Source organism: Tenrec ecaudatus, chromosome 5, assembly GCF_050624435.1.
Source record: "Tenrec ecaudatus isolate mTenEca1 chromosome 5, mTenEca1.hap1, whole genome shotgun sequence".
NCBI lineage: Eukaryota > Metazoa > Chordata > Mammalia > Afrosoricida > Tenrecidae > Tenrec > Tenrec ecaudatus.
Window position 1 is genome coordinate 53241565 of NC_134534.1, and position 20846 is coordinate 53262410.

Sequence of the window (20846 nt, forward strand, 5' to 3'; positions counted from 1 at the left end):
TGCAAAAGTAAAAGAACATGGTAAGAATCCTAGGAAATACGAAGACGCCACGAATGGTCTACTCCTGTAACTTTCCCTCTCAGTCCTCAAAGCGTCAGTTCGCCCATGCAAACACAACCTGGACTGTTTTCTCAAAACGTAAAGAGAATTCTCTCTCATCTGTTTATTTAGTTCTTTGGGGGCGGCGGTTAAGATATCTGGGGGAGAAAACTGAATTGTAAAATAGTAATATAAACACTTTCAATGCCTTGGAGTGAATTGTCTATTTTTAAACTAAGTGAAACCCAAGGAACAAACCAGTTTCAATACTAAGCATAAACCAACCAGAAATTTTTAAACATCTACAGTACATGGTTATAGTACTGTACAAGGACATATATAAGCAATATAGTCTAATACACGGTTATATATAAGTAAGTATCACACAAAAACTGGGTAATTTCACTTCACAATACATCAACAAAATGACATGTCACTGAGTTATGCCTGCGTTCAGGAATGCTATGCTTTTCGGATTAACTCCCGCTCTGGTTGCAGGCATTTGTGTCCCGTGAGAACAAACAGATCCTTGGAGAGAGGTGCACCCACATCCAGCACGGTGCATTGTTTGCAATCTAGACCCCTCCTCTGGGAGCAAGTGTGACAGACAGTTGCTGCTCACTTCACAGGCATTTGGAACCTCAAAGGAAGTGTCTGTTTGGTCGGTCGATTTGCCAGAAAAAAACAGGTGACTGGTGACTATCACCCAACCAAGGGACCTCGGTGGTGCTGTGGGCTTGGCATTGGAATGGTAACCCAAGTTTGGAGGCAGCAAGCCCATCCGCAGTCTACCGGAGAGAGGTGAAACTGGCTGCTCCCAGCAAGATGTAGCTTTGGAAATCCTACAGAGGCTCACTAAGAGTTGGAATCCACTGCACGGTTGTGGGTGTGGTCTGGGGGTCTTCTGCAGGAAGTGGGGGGTTCCAGCCCCACAGTGGACACCAGGAAAGGAAGGGTGGAACAGAGAGGAGCCAGAAAGGGAAGTTGACTAGGCAACATCTCTTCTAGATAGCCTGACAATTAGGAGTTGAACTAGGGATGGATTCATTGTTTTATCTCCTTCCATTCATGGTTTTAATGAACCTTCCTGGCATTTCTGTTCCTGAGTCTGAAGCTGTTTTAGTGGAGAACAACAGTCTACTGCAAGCCAACACCAAACTCTGTCATCAAATCAATTCTGACTCAATTATGTAAAACAGGGTAAAACTTGGATTTCAAAGGCTGTACATCTTTATAGGAGCAGAAAGTCTCATCTTCTCCCATGGAGCAGCGGCTGGTGGGCTTGAACTGCTGACCTGGTGGTTAGTAACCCAAAGCAGGGAACCCACTCTGCCACCAGTGCTACTTGCAAAGTGAACTGTGAAAAACTCAAGTTGATATAATAAGTGAATATTATATCAAGAAAACTACAGGAGAAGGGGAAAAGAAATCAAACTTGACCAATGGTTACTCGGAGTGAAGGAGGAAGTTTCTGCTTAGAGAGCACTGAGTTTATGTTAATGGTGGCAGGATAATGTACATGATTGCACAACAGAGTATAATCAATGGCATAGAATTATACGTGAAAAGTGTTGAGTTGGAAAATTTTGTGGTGTATAATTTTGCCACAATTAAAAAATATAATCACACGAAAAAAGAAAACTAAAGTTGCGGCTCCCCCTCTGCTCTGCTCTCTCGAGCAGCAGTCCTCAGGGCTCCACGCCGCAGCGCCATGTGACCCGTTTCTATGTACTCTCTCACACAAAGCTGTGCCAACCCTAGCAACAGCTTGCCGGTTTGGGTATGAGGACGTGGTTATATGAATCAGACCACAAGAGCTGCTCTGAGGTCGTTCGTCAAAGAGCCAATTTGACTTGCAGTTCAAAATTTAAATAGAAACAGTACAGCATTTATGACTTTAACAATCACCAGGTGCTCCTGATTTCCAAACTAAATAAACCTGATTTCCTATATCTGTTTACTTTTAAACAGTATATAAACATAAATGACCAGCCCGTACAGATAGCACAAAACAAGGACCGCCAAGAGGCGTGTCTTCTGACAGTAGTAGCACACCGTGCTTCAACTAGCTGGGTGGGCTCTGGAGTTCAATCCCAGTCTGCTGCACTTCTCCCAACTGGCCTCAACTCATGAAGCCTCGTTTCCTCTGTGTAAAATGGGACAATGACATACACTGATAGGGATATGGTGGGGATGAAACTGCATAATCTGAGCAGAGACAATAAATGCTGGCTAATACCTTTGTCATCAAACACAGGTAGAAATAAGGGATTGGATCATAGCTAAGATTTAGTGGGCAAGGAATAACTTTGGATACTAACCAACCAAAACCAAACTCATTCAATTCTGACTCACAGTGCACCGATAGGACAAGGTAGAACTGTCCCTGTGAGTTCCTGAGATTACAGGGGTCAATACCTGTGTACTCTTTCTTTATAGCAGTAGAAAACCTCACCTGCCTCCTAGGAAGCAGCTGGTGGTAGTATCGAACTGTTGCCCTTACAGTTAGCAGCAACTCATAATCCATTAAGCCACCAGGGCTCCTCTTGGATACTACCAAGGCACATTAATAATTGTTGTCGGCAAACTCCTGGGCACAGAGGCAGGTAGGTTAATTGATTAAAACACAAACCAAATGGCATCAAATCAAATTCCGACTCACGGTGATCCTATAGGACAGAGCACAATTGGCCCATCTTTCTTTTCAATTAGCAGCCAAATGCTTAAGCACTGCACCAGCAGGGCAACTTAAAAGAAGCATAAAAGCAACATCACACATTGTACCACACCAAATTCCGTTTACAAGAAAACAAAAACATCTCAGAAGGGGAAAGTTAGATCTTGCCCTTTAGATGCATTCTAAAACTATGACCTGTCACTAAGGTAGAACAAAGTGATATGATTAGACTGAACAGAATTCAAGCTGGTGCTACTTTTAGGTGACAGGGCAAATAAAGCAGGAGAGCACACAAAGATGGCGTGGCATGGCTTGAGGATGATCAGGCGACCCTGGAGAGGGAAATCCTGCAGTAGCTCTATTTGAGTTAGGATTAGTGGCAGTGGATTATTTGTTCAGTGATGTTCCTCAGACAGAGGAGGCTGCTGCATTCAAAAGCGCTAACCACCAAAAGCATAACTTCGAGAAGCAGCCTGTCTTTCTGGTTCTCTGTTTGTAGAGCAACTGCTTTACTCTGCCAGGCCCACCGGAGCCAACGCCTGTGTACTTAGGATTTTAGCTACTGTGCTACAGAAACTAACGCCACAGTGGAGGGCCCGTATCCAGAAATCAAAAAATGTGCAATCCAACACAACTCAGTTCGAGACACGCACATGCACAAGTGACGGGACCCAGAAAATAAGGCAGGCAGGACTCCCACAGATGCAGTTTGCCTAGAATGTTGCCAGTGGTTCCCACTCATGGCGACCACATAGGACTACATGTGCTATGAAGGAAAACTGATTCTGGTTCCTACCGACTCTACAGGATTTCCAAAGCTGCAATTAAATTTTTACTGGGGCCGACAGCCTCCTTTCTCCTGACCTTGAAGTTACCCACTGCTTAACTGGCAGTACCACCAGAGAGCCTTTGGATCATAGCAAGTGAGCTGAAACAGCAAAAAGCTGAAAATAGACAATAAATCACCAGGCCTTTCTTCTCTGGTGCTGATAACCACTAACTTGTCAAATCGGCAGCCTGCATTTAACCGTACACCACCACCTAGGGACGCCAAGGTATTTAAAGAGGTATTGAAAGATGAGATTGCTACAGAAGAAGAGCAAAAAGCTTCTTAAAGCAGCTGCCTACATGGCCTCAGTAGTTCTGTAGGAACATTAAATCAGTAAGAAAATTAGGTACCACAAATAAATAACTTACTTTAAGGAACTACAAAATTCCCTCACAATCATTGCTAAACACATAATCAGTTATTTCCAATTAGTGCCGTGCACCCACCCACCCCCATCCCCACCAAAAAAAATCACCAATGGTTTCATTATTCCAAACTAACATAAGCTTTAATACTTTGCAGGAGTCCTGGCATACTAGTTATGTGTTGATCTGCTAACCACAAGGTTGGCAGTTCAAAACCACTAGTGGCTTCATGGGAGAAAGACGAGGCTTCCTACTCTAGTAAAAAGTTGGTCTTAGAAACCCACAGGGCAGTTCCACCCTGTCGTATTAACTTGATAGCAGTGAGTTTGATAAACTTTGCTAAAGCTTTCATAAAGAAGCCTCATTTTTATTGTCTTACACAAGTCACTCAGCAGAAGATACTGGTAAAGTATCTATTTTGGGAAATTGTTGGACTTCAGGAGCCCAGTGGCATAGTGGTCATGCATTGAGCTGCTAACTGCAAGGTCAGCAGTGTGAAACCATCAGCCACTCTGTGGCAGCAAGAGGTCTTCTATTCCATGAAGAAGTGGCAGCACCCGCTGCAGCACCCAGTCTTGGGAAACCACAGGGGCAGCTCTCCTGTCCTAGAGTCGGGACGCCAGCAACCCAAGGGCAGTGAGTGTGAATCTATAAACTGCAGGCTCTAGGGCAGTGGTTCTCAACCTTCCTAATGCGCACGACCCTTTCATACAGTTCCTCATGCTGGGGTGACCTCACACACACAACCATAACATTCTTTTCATTGCTATGTCACTGTAATTTTGCTACTGTGATGAATCAGGCGAACCCTGTGAAAGGGTAATTCGACCCCCAAAGAGGGCACAATCCCCAGATTGAGCACTACTGCTCTAGAAATTCTCTATTCCTAAGTGTTAACTTGCTCAAGCAGAAGCAAAAAGATGTTAAGTATGCACCTGCTTCGCAACCACTGGGATTTCCAACTACAACCTCTCTCTGTGGTCAATATGGCACAGAAGTTAGAAACAGGGCATTAGAGACACATTTTACTAGTTGAGCAGATTACTTAAGATTCTCTGTCTCCTTTTCCTCATCTATTAGCTAAATGTCCTCAAACTGTTGTTGCTGTGAGGATGCCATAAATTGTTATAGGAGGGACTGCCTGAACATTGGTATTGAAGAAAATACAATTCACTGCCACTGAGTTGCTTCCAACTTCCAGTGGCCCTAGATGAAGTTTCAGAGACTGTACATCTTTACTGGTGCAGCAAGCTTCATCTTTCCCCCAAGGAGTGCCTGGTTGGTTTGAACCTCTGATCTTGGAGGTAAGCAAACCAACACCCAATACCAAATACCTAACACCAGACCAACTGCCATGGAATCAAGTCTGATTCAGTGACCCTACAGAACAGTGTAGAATGCCCCCTGGCGGTTGGAATGCTTGCTAACCAGTGGTAGAACAGCAGTTCCAACCCACCAGCCACTCCCTAAGAAAAAGATGAGGCTTTCCCTCTCACATTTCCAGCTCCAGGTGTTGGAGATTACTTAGATTCTCTATGTCTTTATTTCCTTATCAGTAAACTAAATGTCACAGTTCAAACCCACCCACCAGCCACTCTTTGGGAACAAGATGGAGCCGTCATCTGCACCAGTAAAAAGTTTTATCAAAAACATCCTTTACTGGAAAACGTTGAAATATTAAAACTAGAGAAGAAGCAAAAAGAAAAACAAATTACGACTTGAATATCTAAATAATTAAAACCTATGCACCAGGAAAAATATTTCTGCAAAGCTTTAGAAAACATTCCACAAAATGTGAAATCTCCCTCCACCTAGGTCTATACACTGTGGAAAGTGGCGTTTCTATCCCCACCTCTTCCACAAATAATTGTGCACTCTTCAAATTCCTGGGCATAAATTTTTCTAGTCCCTTTTTCTCACTAATGCAGTTTTCCATTTTCTTAAAACTTCTTCATAGTAATTCTCCTTGATCACTGCGATACAGTCTCTCAAGATTATACCTTTGGAATCCCCACCCTCGCTTTCAGGGTCGACCTATCTTGACTTGAATTTAACTTGGTACCTATGAATTAGGACTCTGGTAGCAATTTTTTACATAACCAGCACACATGTATGGGTTTAATTCTAAACAAAACATGTTTAAACACATCTTTCGGATCAGTGCATTGGTCAGTTCTCCCATTCCCGATATAAGAGCCATCACAGAAGCAGGAACGGAGAGAAATCCATGGTCACTAAGAAGGGAGAGCCACGAATGGAGCCCACACAGGATTTCTGCAGCCAGTGACACAGGCCCTCCAGGCCTGAGCTCGGAGCACAAGCGGCAGGAGGGCTTGCTGGCCTAAGTAATAAGGCAGAGATCAGAGACCCTCTAGCTGAGGGACTGAGGATTAGAGAAAGACATGAGTGCCAGCTGAGGAGTGATGCTCCGGGCTTGGGGTAACCAACTGAATTCCCAAATAAACCTACAATCACGAGGAATGTCTAGTTCTGTATGACCATTGTAGAAGATGGTGGAACCCAGCAGAGAAGTAGAAGGCATGGGAGGAAAGGGTGGTGTGAGAACAGGGTAACAGGATGGAGGGTAGATGTATGTCTGATCTTTGCTTTGTGGCAGTCGGCCTTGGGCTGGTGTGGGTGTCTCCCACCCACTGAAGCCAGAAGAGGTCAGATATGCCCTCCTACAGTAATTTCCAGTTATTATACAAACCCCGACCCCCTCCATTGTCATCAAGTTGATCTGTCTTGGTTTCCAAAGCTGTGCAGGTTGCCTCATCTTTTTGAACCCCCCAATCTTGTGATGAGAAGCCCAATGCTCAACCCACTCTGCTACCCAGGATCCTTCCATTTAGGGTTAGCTATTATTAACCATTTTTATTACTATTTGCAGACCTTTTGTCCCTGGAGAATTCTGAAGTATGTACTAGACGAGTTCTAGTTGCCCAACCCATATGTCTCCCTGAGGTTAATTCTTCCTAAAAATGTGTGATGTCAACTGAGAGCTCAGATTTAATTATGACCTTTTGGTTTTCCTTTTTTCTCATATGTGTATTAATCTGCTTATCATAAGTACATATAAGTCAGGAACCTGGGAGATAATAAATACCATACATACTCAATCATTTACTCAGGTATCATTCTGGTAATTTGTGCTTAAATAATTATAATAAAAGAGATAAGCATCCTTGATTGTGCTTTAAATGTGACACCAAAAGGGGAAATACAATATAGAAACTTAAAAATTATATTTAACAGGAATTTTCCCTAACATATTGATATTTAAGTCATGACCATCCCAACAGGGCTGTCCCAAAATTCTTTTCATCACTGTAATTTTGCTACTGTTATGAATTGGGCGTCCACCGTGAAAGGGTTGTTCGACCACCTTTGGGTCGCGACCCACAGGTTGAGAACCTCTGGTGCAAGGGGGTAACACCTTGGGTTGCTACCCAGAGTCAGCAGCAGTTCAACCCAGCCCCCTCCCCCAACTCTCCCCCCCCCCACCCCGCCCAGTTTCAGGGGCCAAAGACCAGGCTCAGAAAGTCACAGGGGCAGTTTCACAGGGTCCTAGAGGGTCATTGTGAGTCGGAATCACCTAGAGGACAGGGAGTTTGAGTTGGATTTTGAATCTTCGGTGTAGAAACCTCTGCGCCTTGAGGAGACTTCAGGAGGAATAAAACAATGTTGTTTAAGAAATATCAAACTCTACATTCTACTTGCGATCACTGTGACTTCTGTAGAACAATCATGAGGGGGCTTCAAAAACTCCATTTTCCCAGGAATTTTTTTTTAGGTCCCCTCAACTACGGCTAAAGACGAAGCAAAGGGAAAACCAAAGAATTTCAAAGAAAGAAAGGGAATGTTCCATTCCCTGGGCAAGTTTGGGCAGAAGTCTTTACAGTCCCATCTTATCTTCATCCACCTCACACTTCGGGATGGCTGCTGCTAAAGTTATGGCTACAGGCAAACTTCTAGCATTTGAATGGCAGTTTGCAACCTGTTTTGTAACATCTCTGCTTTCTCTGCAGACCTCATGACTATAATAATTCTTGAAATAATTCAAATGCTACCTGTGTATAGCTTGAGGGAGTGGGGAGGTTCCTGAAAAAGAATCAGGCGCACAAAGACAGGGAAATAATGCCAGGAAAAGGTTTCACAGAGTTGAAACAACTTCTCCCAATATTCATAAAATATGTCATGTAGAAACTTCAGGCAACCCAACAAACACAGTGCCTACTGCATGCAGGAAACTGAACACCCCAAGAAGGCCCCTTCAGAAGACCAGCACGGGGTTACACACAATAAACAAGCTCACTCATAATTACTTACTAACCTGCATGGAACAAATTTCATGTGGAGTTCATGTGAACCTGTTCACTACAGACTCGTAAGAAAACACATGTAAACCTGTGCTTACCTTAATAATGGGGTTGTAAGCCACTGCGTTAGAAATAACTGGCCTTTGGGGCCCTGCATTCAGGGGAGCACTCCTAAGGCTCATCCCTGCTGAGACGTTGCTGCCATTGCTCGATGGGCTGGCTGCCCTGGAGGACACGAGTGGCACCCTCAGGGTACTTTCTTACGTGCAAACACCAGTGCTCAAAGCAAGGAAACGTCCAGGCTGGACGAATAGTTGGGGATCAGCGATGACCACTGACTTGATTAGGTTTGCTTATTTTTTAAACTTCGGTACGTTTAGCGTGTCGTAGGGACCAGCATTAACTCGGCGGGCTATGCTTACGGTTTGGAGTCTGCTTCTTCAAACGTGGCGCGCAGGATGAATTTTAATTTACGCGACCACATTCTCTTTCCCCAGGGGGCTGTGCTAGCGCTCCAAACGCGGCCTTGAGCGGGTAAGTCCCTCTGAAGGCCAGTCTGTACCCACAGCTTTGGATGCGTGCTGTTGTTTGAAAACTGCGCCGTAGTAAGGTGAAGAAATCGCGCGCTTCTACCTCTTTGGATTGAAGTTAGAAAGCATCCCTTGTGGCAAATAACACTTTCAGAGAGCAACAGTTGGTTTAGAAATCCGTGAGTTCATGCCACACGTTTGTCACAAATCAAACAGTTCTTCCTCAGCAACGGGACGGTGAAAAGAAGCGTACAAGGAAGAGTTTTTACCACTACTTTACTGGAAGGGATATGAAGCAAGTTCTCCGGAAGAAGTGCTTTAAAGGCTCCATATTTTAAAAAGAGGAACACGACCCCAACCCAAAGAAGCAAACGAAAAACGCCAGCTCCCAGGAGCAACACCCAGCCTGCGGGGTGTCCCAGCACAGGGGGCGCCGGAGCGACCCGGCCACCTTCGGGGTCCCCCGGCCCGGAGAGAGCCAGGCGAGGGCGCTGGGGTCCGCGCCCCTTTGTCGCCGTCCGGCGCGGCGCCCGACCCGGTGGGTTAGGCCCGCTAGGTCCCAGGCCCCTCCCGGGTGCGGGCGCCCCGGCCCAGGCCACACGGCCCCAGGCCTCCCGCGCGGGGCCCGTGCCCGTCGGACGCCACGCGGAGCCCGCGGCGCGCGCCGCCAGGTGCCGCCCCGCCCGGCCCGCCTCCGCGCTCACCGCTTTGAGATCCAGGACGCCGTCCTTGGCCTCCTGCAGCAGCGACACGAACTTGGTGGTGAGCAGCCCCAGGCTCTTCTCGTGCCGGCTGCTGCCGCCGCCGCCGGGCTGCAAGGGCGGCGGCGACGGCGGGCTCTGCCCCTGCGCCGGCGGCGCCTGCTGGCCCGAGCTCGCCGGCTCCGCGGCCGCCATCGCGACGGCGCGCCGCAGCAGGCCCGGCCCGCTCAGCGTCCCGCCCGCCGCCACCCGCCGCGTGGGCTCCCGCAGAGCCAGGTGCGCGGCGCCCAGGGACTCCGGGCCGCGGGGCGCGCCGGGCCTGCACGCCCTCCCCGAGCCCGCGCCGCGTGAAGGAAGCCCACCGCCGACGGGAGGGGAAGGGAGGGGAGGGGCGAGTGGAAGCGCGGGGAAGGGGCCGCGGGGGCGGGGCCTGCGTTTAAATGACAGGAAGTGACGCAGCGGCCCGCCGTTGCCGGGAGACGCAGTTTTCTGGCGGCGGGAGGAGCTCGCGGCTGGAGCGGGGAGACTAACGTTCGGCTCCTTCTTGCTCTGCGACCCACACACACCCTAGGAGCCGGTTTCTAGTGGCAACTGGGGAGAAACTTTGTTTAAAAGAGAAATTTCTAGGCCGAAAGCCACTGTGCTTGCTCGCTGGCCGCACACGCCCGTGCAGTGAATTTGCTGGGCGCGCTCTTGCTCACCGGCCACCCATTGACCCAGGCTTTGCCGCGCCCGGCTCACGTTTCTCCTTTAGAACCGTAGGGTCGTTTGCATTTCAAGTACCCGGCTTTACCCCGTAATTCCTCTTTGTTAACTCGGAAAAGGAACAAGAGTCGTGCAATTGGGAGGTAGTTGTTATCCTCTGTCAGTAATCCTCTCCGAAGCCTTTGCTTTATTCCAGAGCTCCAGAGCTGGAGAGGTGAGGTGCTGCAGCGAAGATAGCATTCGCGCGACCCCCTGTCTACAAGGGGTTCCTCATACCCAGCGTGGGAACCAAAGGAGGGGGTGTAAACCAGATCATCAGCCACGGGCTCTGGAGTCGAAGTCCGGCACAAATCATTGATGGCAAATGAAATCTCACATAATGCTCAATAGTGTGGAAGGAAAGAAAATTCTCACTAGAGTACAGAACTGAGTTTTAAATGACTTGGTACTACTTACAAAACTTTGAAAATAATAGATGTTCAGTAAATATTGGATGAAAGAGGAAAGGGCCATATACTGGTACATAATGAAGAATGCTTCCAGCAAGATTTTACTTAATTAAAAAGAAAAGTCAACTCGTTAAAAAAAAGTCACCGAAGAAAAGTGAAATACATAGAAACATTAACTAAAGAAACTGAGCAAACCACCTGTAACAACAACAAAAAAATTATAGCCAGGCAGCCTTTCTTTCTTCTAAACAAATTATATATATATATATATATATATATATACTAAAGAACTGAAAATATGAACAACTTGATCAATACCATCATATTTGAACAATTTTAAGCTATTCTAGTTTTTCCCCCTCATGACTTGGTATTAGTAAATTCATCAAGTTTTGCAAATTAGCTTTAATGATGGTCATCCAATAGTGTTTCTTCAGGAGGTTTCACTTGGTTTTAATATGAAAACAGAGCTTTTCTACAATGGGTGCAGTAACAGGAACTGACAACATTGAAAATATTGTTTTAAAATTTTTCCATTTCTCGTATTCCTACAAGAATAGTAGGAAATTTATATTTTTTGAATTGCAGTTTTCAAAGGCTTTCTGTAAATCAGTTGTAATTTTTTATGGACACTAACAGGTTACTTGAGATTTTATTTTTATACTTTGATTTTCTGCAATAAATTTTTCAGCTACTTGAATTAGCTGGGGTTCAGATAAAAATTAGGAAGCATTCCAATTAACTTTTAAACTCTGTAAGCTTCCCAAACTTCAGTGGGAGGGGGTGGCTGTGAATCACCTGTGGTGTTTGTTTAAAATGCAGATTAAGTCTAAATCTTAGAAATCTAATCAGTATTTGATCTAAGGATTTGACCTGGTGTGTGTGTGGGGGGGGACAATTTTAGGGGGGAAAAGAATAAGGGTTGGGCAGGATAATGGGAGCTGATATCAAGGAGTACAAGAAGAAAGAAGTGTTTTGAAACTGATTGTGGTAGCAATTGTACAACACTGCTTAATGTGACTGAACTATGGGATGTTATATCTGTAAGCACTCCCAATAAAATGACTTAAAAAAAGGATTCGACCTGGGAGTTTGCATCTCCATCAGTTTCAGACAATTACGATGCATGCAGTCACTGAGAAACATTCTCATACAATTTATAGTTATATATATGTTTTTCCCTAAACCACATGATATTGCAAAATCTTGTTTTCACTTGCTCAATCTCTACAACTTTAAAGCTTAATTTCGGTTATTGAAATTCTTTAGTTCCAGAAGCATGATTTTAAAAATCAGAATATAATATTGTTGTTTGTTTGGTTTTAATTATTCATTTTATTGGAGCTCTATCAATCTTATAACAATCTATCTTTTAATAGTTTGGAGCACACTTGTACATCTGTTGCCATCAACATTTCCAAAACAATTTGTTTTTACTTGAACCCTTAGAATATAATATTTTAAGAAAATTATATTAGTGTATTTTAACATGTGAGTCTTATCCTGTAAAAACTTTATTTAGAATGTGTTAATCTAGTGTATTATACTATGTTCATCCTGGATTTCTTGATCTCTTTTGGCTGTAAAGGGGTTGCCTGTGAAAAGGTTATCAATAACTGCACCAGTTCTTTTCGTCATTTCTGATAAAGTCCTAAGAATTTTTTTCCATCAAACGTCAGAGCTCATATATCAGCACAATGTAAGGTGAGATTGTTTTAGGCACCAGTAATCCAGTTGGAATGCAGTGAATTGAAGGCGCTCGGGTGGCACAGTGTGAGTGTCTGACTGGTAACCTAAAGGTCGGCTGTTTACACCCACCATCCATTCTGTGGGCAACAGACATGGCACACTGCTTCGGTGAAGATAAAAGATTGGATCGCCAAGAGTCAGAATCAATCTGAGGGCAATGAACTACTACCACACTGGAGTAATAAGTAAATAATCATAAAATTGGTTAAAGTCCGTTTCATGTTGCTGAAGTAATTGGGCTGACCATGATGACTGTTGTATCATTTATATGTTTCTGTTTGCGCTATCTTTATTTGTATGCATTTAGCCAGCACAGACCTAGGAGGGGAGGCCATACACATTGGGAAATGGATAGAATAATTTCTTAGTCTATGGGTGTATTTTATTGTTCTTGGTAAGTACTGTTGAGTCAGTTCTGATTCATAGCTACCTGATGTACAACAGAATGAAACATTGCCTGGTTCTGCACCCGCCTCAAATTCTTCTATGTTTGGGCCCATCAGTGCAGCCTCTGTGTCAATTCATCTTGTTGAAGATATTTCTTTTTCCTCTGCCCTGCTTTTTCGCTACCAAGCATGATGTCCTTGTCTTTCTCTAGGGACTGGTCTCTTCTGACAACATGTCCAAAGTATGTGAGATAAAATCTCGCCATCCTTGCCTCTAAGGAGCATCCTGTACGTATTCCAATTTGTTATTTTAGCAGTCCACAGTACTTTCATATTCTTTGCTAGCACCATAATTCAAATGCAGAAATTCTTCTTTGATCTCCCTTATTCGTTGTCCAATTACACATGCATATGAGGTGACTGAAAATAACCTGGCTTGGATCAGGAACACCTTAGACCTAAAAGTAGCACCTTTGCTTTTCAATACTTTAAAGCAGCAGATTCACCTAATACAATGCCCGTTTGGTCTCTTCACTACTGCTTCCATGGACATTGATTGTGGATCCAAGCACAAACTTCCACTGACGTGCTCGCCTTAGAGGTGTAAGATCGATTTTTAAATATGTAAAATTATCTCATGAATGGGATAACAGAGTTGATTTCACTTCTTTGAACTTGTTATCAAGAGAGAGCAGGTCCCTGGCGAAGGACATGATGCTTGGTAAAGTAGACAGGAAACACAAAAGAGGAAGGCCCTTACAAAGGTGGACTGACACAGCGGTTAGTATAGACTCAAACATAGCAATTAGTACCTAACAACAAGCTGGAGGAAAAACACTGGGACCCACAGTTGGGAGAGGGAGAAGAGGGGAGGGGAATGGGATAAGGGGCAGTGGGGGCTAAAGAAGTGGTGTTAACAAACCCAGGGACAAGGGAACAGCAAGTGCTTCAAATTGGTGGTGAGGTGGGTGTGGCAGGCCTGGTAGGGCATGATCAAGGGTACTGTAATGAAGAGGTATTGCTGAAACTCAGGTGGGGACGGAGTATGATAGTGGGACAGGAGGAAAGTCAAGGGAAATAGAGAAAAGAGCTGGGAGGCAAAGGGCATTTATAGAGGTCTAGACAAAGACGTGTACATATGCAAATATATATATGAGGATGGGGAAATAGATCTATGTGCTTATATTTATAGGTTTAGTATTAAGGTAGCAGAAGGACATTGGGCCTCCACTCAGTGCAAGAATACTTTCTTCTATTAAATTGGCATTCTATGGTGCTTACCCTTCCGACACAACCCCTGAAAATAAAGCAGATGAATAAGCAAATGTGGTGAAGAAAGCTGATGGTGCCCATCTATCAAAAGATACAGCATCTGGGGTCTTAAAGGCTTGAAGATAAACAAGCGGTCATCTAGCTCAGAAGCAACAAAGCCCACATGGAAGAACACACCAGCCTGTGTGATCATGTGGTTCCAAAGGGATCAGTTATCAGGCATCAAAAAACAAAATATCATATAATTGGATGCACACCTCCATGATACGATCACTGAGGACAAACAGGTGCATAAGCAAATGTGGCAAAGAAAGCTGATGGTGCCTGCCTATCAAAAGAGATAGCGTCTGGGGTCTTAAAGGCTTGAACGTAAACAAGCAGCCATCTAGCTCAGAAGCAACAAAGCCCACATGGAAGAAGCACACCAACCTGTGAAATCACGAGATGTCGACGGGATCAGGTATAAGGCATCATCAGAACAAAAACATCTTACCATAGTGAATGAAGGGGGAAGTGCAGAGTGGAGACCCAAAGCCCATTTGTCGGCCACTGGAGAACCCCTTGCAGAGGGGTCTAGGGAAGGAGATGAGTCAGTCAGGGTGTGATGTAACACTGATGAAGAATATAGGTTTCCTCCAGTTCCTAAATGCTTCCTCTCCCCACCCCCGCTATCATGATCTGAATTCTTCCTTGCAAGTCTGGCTAGAGGATGTACACTGGTACAGATAGGAGCTGGAGGCACAGGGAATCCAGGGCAGATGATACCTTCAGGACCAGGGGTGTGAGGAGCGATACTGGGAGGGTAGAGGGAGAGGTGGTTGGAAGGAGGGAACCCATTACAAGGATCTACATGTGACCTCCTCCCTGGGGGATGGACAGCAGAAAAGTGGGAGGGAGGGAGGGGCAAAAAAGAGGACCTGATTGATGCAAAGGGCTTAAGTGGAGAGCAAATGTTTTGAAAATGATGAAGGCAATGAATGTACAGATGTGCTTTACATAATTGATATATGTATGGATTGTGATAAGAGTTGTATGTGCCCCTAATAAAATGTTTTTTTAAGTTAATTAATTAAAAATACAACCATGTTTTATTTTGTTGCTGATGACACCACAGCTTTTAATGTATTTGTGTTTTCAAAGGCTGTGATCTGTTGAAACTTTGAACTCTCAGGTCTCCCACAAGTTAAGTTTTCATCAAAAGACGACCTCTTATAGCCTCATTGTTTTAATCTGCTTTGAGTTTTCACTACCATCAAGGCTGACTCACAGTGGGTTTCCAAAACCATTAACTCTGTACAGGAGTAGAAAGCCTCTTTCCCTGAGGAACAGCTGGTGGTTTTGAACTGGCAACTGCGAAGTTAGCCGCCTAAAGTGTAATCACTCCACTGCCACAGCTCCATCTGAGCTGAATTAATAAAAATAAACTTTGGCTTTCTATTTTTCCTTCCCAAAATTTTACAACACACAAGAATTCATTTATCTAGGTCAGAAATATCTTAGTTTAAAAGGCAGTTTTCAAAGATTTTTATGATAAACATAATTTCTTCCCCATCTGTGCTCTATATGGTATGACAATGTTGATTAAAAAGACTTGTCTTCTAATGTTTGTACCCTGCAAGTAGAAACAGGAAATACAGACTGCATCAAAACACTCACAAAAATATCAATTCACACCCATTGGGAAAGTTTTTTAAAAGTGGCATTTTACTGGTACAGATAGGAACTAGAAACACGGAATCCAGGACAGATGACCCCTTCAGGGAACGGGGGGGGGGGGGTGTAGAAAGGGGGAACTGATTACAGGGATCTACATATAACTTCCTCCCTGGGGGATGGACAACAGAAAAGTGGGTAAAGGGAGACATAGGACAATGTGAGGCGAACATGATAACCACTACACTACGGAAACCAGCTGGAGACATAGGACAATGTAAGACATGACAATAATTTATAAATTATCAAGGGTTCATGAGGGTGAGCGGGGGAAAAAGGGGGAAAGTGAGGAGCTGGTATCAGAGACTCAAGTAGAAAGTAAATGTTTTGAGAATGATGATGGCAACAAATGTACAAATGTGCTTGACACAATGGATGGATGTATGGATTGTGATAAGAGTTGTATGAGCCCCTAATAAAATAATTTTTAAGTGGTGTTTCATTTTAATTTAATGACCTATCCTCTCTTTTCTTTCTTTCTTTTTTTGACCTGTCCTCTGACCTTGTCATGCTAAAGGCAGTTTACAGAAAGAGTACATGTACCTTTTTTAAAAGGTTGTATGTATCAACTGGATGAGGGTTAAGATGTCAGGCTTACTGTTGAAAAAGGACGCATTCATTTCTCAATCAAGTCGATTCTAGATTGGAGGTGGGGGGAGTGATGACTCAAGAAATCATCTGTAAGGACCAATGTCAACTGGATCCATTCCATTTTTAAATCCGTTCTGATCTGACCCTGGGAGCATGTGTTGTTGGACTGCCATGCCTAAAAGGATTTATAGCACGATGCATCCCCTGTGAAGAAACCACCCGAGAGTACAGGAGGTATGACTGTTGGGTGCACAGCCTGCACGGTAAAATCATAAGCACATGATGTTTCTAAAGTATCCTTATGAATATGTATAGCTACCCTTTTACCTAACCCATAAAGAGTGTAAAACCCCAATATTCAGAAAGTCAGATCTGACGATCCATCCTCCTGGCTCCTTCCTCTGTGCATTGCGATAAAATAACTTTCTTTTAAAAACAAGTATGATATAAAAATAATTGGTTCCTACAAATGCAAGTTTTCTATTAAAAAAACTAGTATGACTATAAGTTTCTGTCTGCTTTCATATGAACAATCCCCAACTACTCTTGAAGATTAAAAAGGGAACGCAATTTTTGGTCAAAGATTTACTGAAACTGAATGTCCTTTAGAGATGCTTGAAAAACTAAACTGCTCAACAACATTCCCACTGGAAACACTGGAATGTTTCTACTGATAACACCAGCTCTTTGAGATTTCAGTAAGATAAGAGCACTTACCTGGAAGCCACCTCAGCATTAAGATGACAGCTTGTCAAGATAAAAAGCTGTGACATTAAAGATCTGAGTTCCTTCCACACTGTGCTCCACCTAAGAACACAAACTCATAGCCTGGATTGCAAACCTTTTGGCAAATAAAACCCTGTGTTAACTAAGTCAGTTATGGATTTATCACCAAGAGGCAGTGATTCTAATTCAAAAGATTTGTAATCAAAAGGTAATTTCCTGCCAATATATAAATGTAGTACCTATACCACTTACTTCTAGATGGAGTGCTAGGAAACCTATTTCAGAGAGTGACAAATAGAATGAGTTGTGTGAAAATTGCCTAATCTTAAATCATCCCAACTTGAGTAATAAACAAACCATCTTATTTTTAATATATATCTAATAATTTTATACTATAAAAGATTAAAAATTAGGGAATTGACTCTGCAAAGCTTCAGACCTAACAGTGGTGTGTTAGAAAGGGTTCTCTAGAGAACCAAAACCAGATTGCTAATAATTTTACATATATATCTATACAGATAGATAGATATACAACACAAGAAATAAACAGCTAAATTATAAAGCAGTACAAATGGCTCAGTACAACTCACTCCCGTGAGACAGCTGTGAGACACTGACAGTCCTTCAAGTCTTGAGGGCCGCCTGGTAGTCCTCTAGAGAAATTCAGGCTATCCAGGCACAGGCAGAAAACAGCAAGGTAGGTCACCAACAGTCAGCCAGATGACAGGGTCTGACAGTCCCCAGCTGAGGAGATGTAAATTCCAATTGTGTGGCGAAGCAGGTCTTGAAGGAGCCTCAAATTACAGCGACACAGTCCATGAGTTAGGTGTCCCACAGGTAGCGTAGCTTGAAAATTGAGGCACAGAACAAGCAAGGCAGCCACACACTGGTCGGATGATCAAAGAGCAAGAGACAAGAAAGGCGAGGCTCGCCCCAGCCATTTATCTCACTGCCCTTCAATTAATCCCACATGTGTTTATAGGCCAGGTTGGCACAATAAACTAACTACCTCAAGTGGATATCTTCCAGCGAAGCCATGTTAATCCACATATCTATTTTCAAGTGAAATAATGCTTGCTTTTAGAATTTTGAAAATGATACTGTGTAAAATAAAAAGTGGAAAAATAATGGAATCTTTCAAGAGTCACAGGATATCCAATAACATATCCGTCTGTTTCTAAGTGTGTATACACAAACCACTAGTGCTTTTAACTGATTCGGCCTAAAGCATTTTTGTTCTTTTTAATGCTTGCAACATTCATTTAAAAGGAATTAGGAAAAAAAATGGGGAAAATGAGGAAACGACACCAAGGGCGTAAGTAAAAAGAAAATGTTTTCAGGATGACGATGGCAACAAATGTACAGATGTGCTTGACACAATGGATGGATGGATGGGTTGTGATAAGAGTTGTATGAGCCCCCAATAAAATGATTTAAAAAATCAATGAAATCAATTATTTCATTCATATTGTTTAAGTTGCAACTTAAAGTATTTAATTTTGAAAAGTCCTTTTTTAAAATTAATAAGAAATGAATCGTTTGGGCGATGTGAAGATGTGACAAAAATCATTAAGCTATTATGAGAGATGTCATACTGTTTGTATTGTATCAGTTTGCTCAGTGGCCTTTATCAATTAAAGTTAGATAAGCACTTATTTTTGCCCATTCCTAGAGTCAAAATGGACTCCACAGCAGTGAGTTTGGTTTTGACTCACCCATTACTTGGAAGAGTGAAACATGCTCCTTGATCTGAAGGATTTGTTCCACTTTGGACCTTTGCTTTCCTGAGCAGAGTGCAGAGCAAGACCAAGCTACAGCAATCTACACCAGTGTGTGTGTGTGTGTGTGTGTGTGTGTGTGTGTGTGTGTGTGTGTGTGTGTGTGTGTGTGTGTGAGAGAGAGAGAGAGAGAGAGAGAGAAACAGCTGCATTTGGTCAGGCTTTAGTCATCTTAACCATCGCCATTCAAGCAAAGTCAAGTGAGTGTCAGCTGAACTCTTGGTTGTTCACACACACCACCCACATTTCAACATTTGAGCCAGCTGGCCCCTTCTCTCTCTCATTAGCCCAAGTTCTGATAGGTTAAGGTATGCCCTTAGGTTCAAGATCCACACAACTCCAAACCTCAGACCAGCCAGCCCTCCCTCTTTGTGGTAGTTATATAATCGTTTGTCAATTTGAGAGGGTTAAGAGTGAAGGGGTGGAGTCTGCCCTGTTCAAACAGGTGATAGCCAATGAGGCCTCTGTGCGGGCATGGCCTTCTCCGGAGGATTCTGGGAACCCCTGTATTTCTGTTAGGTAGTCCCGTGTAAGGGCTGGGGCATCCATTATGCATGCCCAGAGGTCTGAGCTACGGAAACAAAGGATTGGCGCACTGCACATGCTCAGAGGTTCAGGTTTCCCACCAGGACAGCATGGGCAGGCGCTGCAACAGGATTGTCCCATCTAGGCCAGGTGAATTCAATTCAGCCAATGGGGCCAACCAGGGGTGGTCCACCACACCTCCTTGCAGAATAATTGAAAAGGCAGGAGCCAGGAGTTGACCGAGTGACTTTGCGAGCAGCTTCTAGGGAGGCTGCACGTTTGTGAGGAGCCCTGTTGAGTGCCTGTGTAAACCTGAAACTTCTTCAAACTCTCATAAAACTCACTTGGATCACAACCAGGCTTCAGCATGAGTTCTTTCTTGTGCGGAGCCAAGGACCGAGGTATATCTCTCCCCAGAGAGATCTAACGTTTCCTCCTTGGAGGTGGGAGACACTCTCTCACTGTTCACTCCCTGAGAGATGCTCTGCTGACAAGACATGGCACTGTGCTGACAGACCCCATGCCCTGGGAACGGAGGAGCCATGTGGAGACCCCTGCCAGAGATGAGATGTTTCCACTGCCACTGGATCCATAAGACTTTGCACCCACTGGCCTGTGATCTTCCTGGGCTGGGATGTTTTCTCAATATTCAACTGTTCTTGTCTATAAAGCTCCTTCTTATACACATATGCGTGTTTATGAATTTGTTTCTCTAGTCTAACTGGACCAATACACCCTTCATTCTCATTCCCAGCTCCTGTGGAGCAGGTCAAAGGATGTTACATAATGGAACATGTTCAAACTCAGCCGGTCTCTGCCCTGCTTCCCCAAGTCCCACTAAACAAGTAGACCAAGGTACTTACTACAAGAGCATGCTAGACTACTGGCCCGCTGACCCCCTTCAATTCTCAGTCCTCAAAGGGAGTTTCCTCTCTTGGGCACAGCCTTTTCCTGCATGGATACATCCAACAGCAGGTCACTTGCTCGAAAATGTTAAAGCTAAACATACTGTTTTCTTTTACTACAGGTCTTTCTTTTCCATGGAAAGCTCCAGGTCTGAGTGGGTCTTTGATGTCTTTTCAAATACAAAAATTCGGACTCAAAGTTATGGATGGGGCTCAGATTTTCTAAAGTCCATATTTAGTACTCTATAGAGCAGCGGTTCTCATCCTGTGGATCATGTACAACCCCTTTGGGGGATCAAATGACCCTTTCACCGGGGTCGCCCAATTCATAACAGTAGCAAAATGACAGTTATGAAGTAGCAACAAAAGTAATTTTGTGGTTGGGGGGTCATAAGGAACTGTTTCAAAGGGTTGGGGCCTTGGGAAGGTTGAGAGTCACTGCTACAGAGTAAGGAGAGCTCTCTGCAATCAAGATAACTACATTGAATTTCATCACATATGTAGGCCTATTTAATAATAGCAGGTTTTCAACACCCATTGTGCAGTCAGATAAGTATGTAACCCTTAACACTTAAAAATATGCAAGT

General features: G+C 43.9%; 1 protein-coding gene across 2 annotated transcripts in view; it reads right to left on the bottom strand.

Annotated features, from left to right (window-relative positions):
* E2F5 (E2F transcription factor 5) overlaps positions 1-9850 on the bottom strand; it is a 23989-nt gene extending 14139 nt beyond the window's left edge. Inside the window, exon 1 of one of the 2 annotated variants that reach the window (XM_075549527.1) lies at positions 9464-9850. In XM_075549527.1, the coding sequence (XP_075405642.1) occupies positions 9464-9655 (192 nt within the window). In that variant the 5' untranslated portion in view covers positions 9656-9850. The remainder of the gene's footprint in view (positions 1-9463) is intronic. The other variant, XM_075549525.1, reaches the window with a different exon arrangement.
* Positions 9851-20846: the final 10996 nt, after the last annotated feature.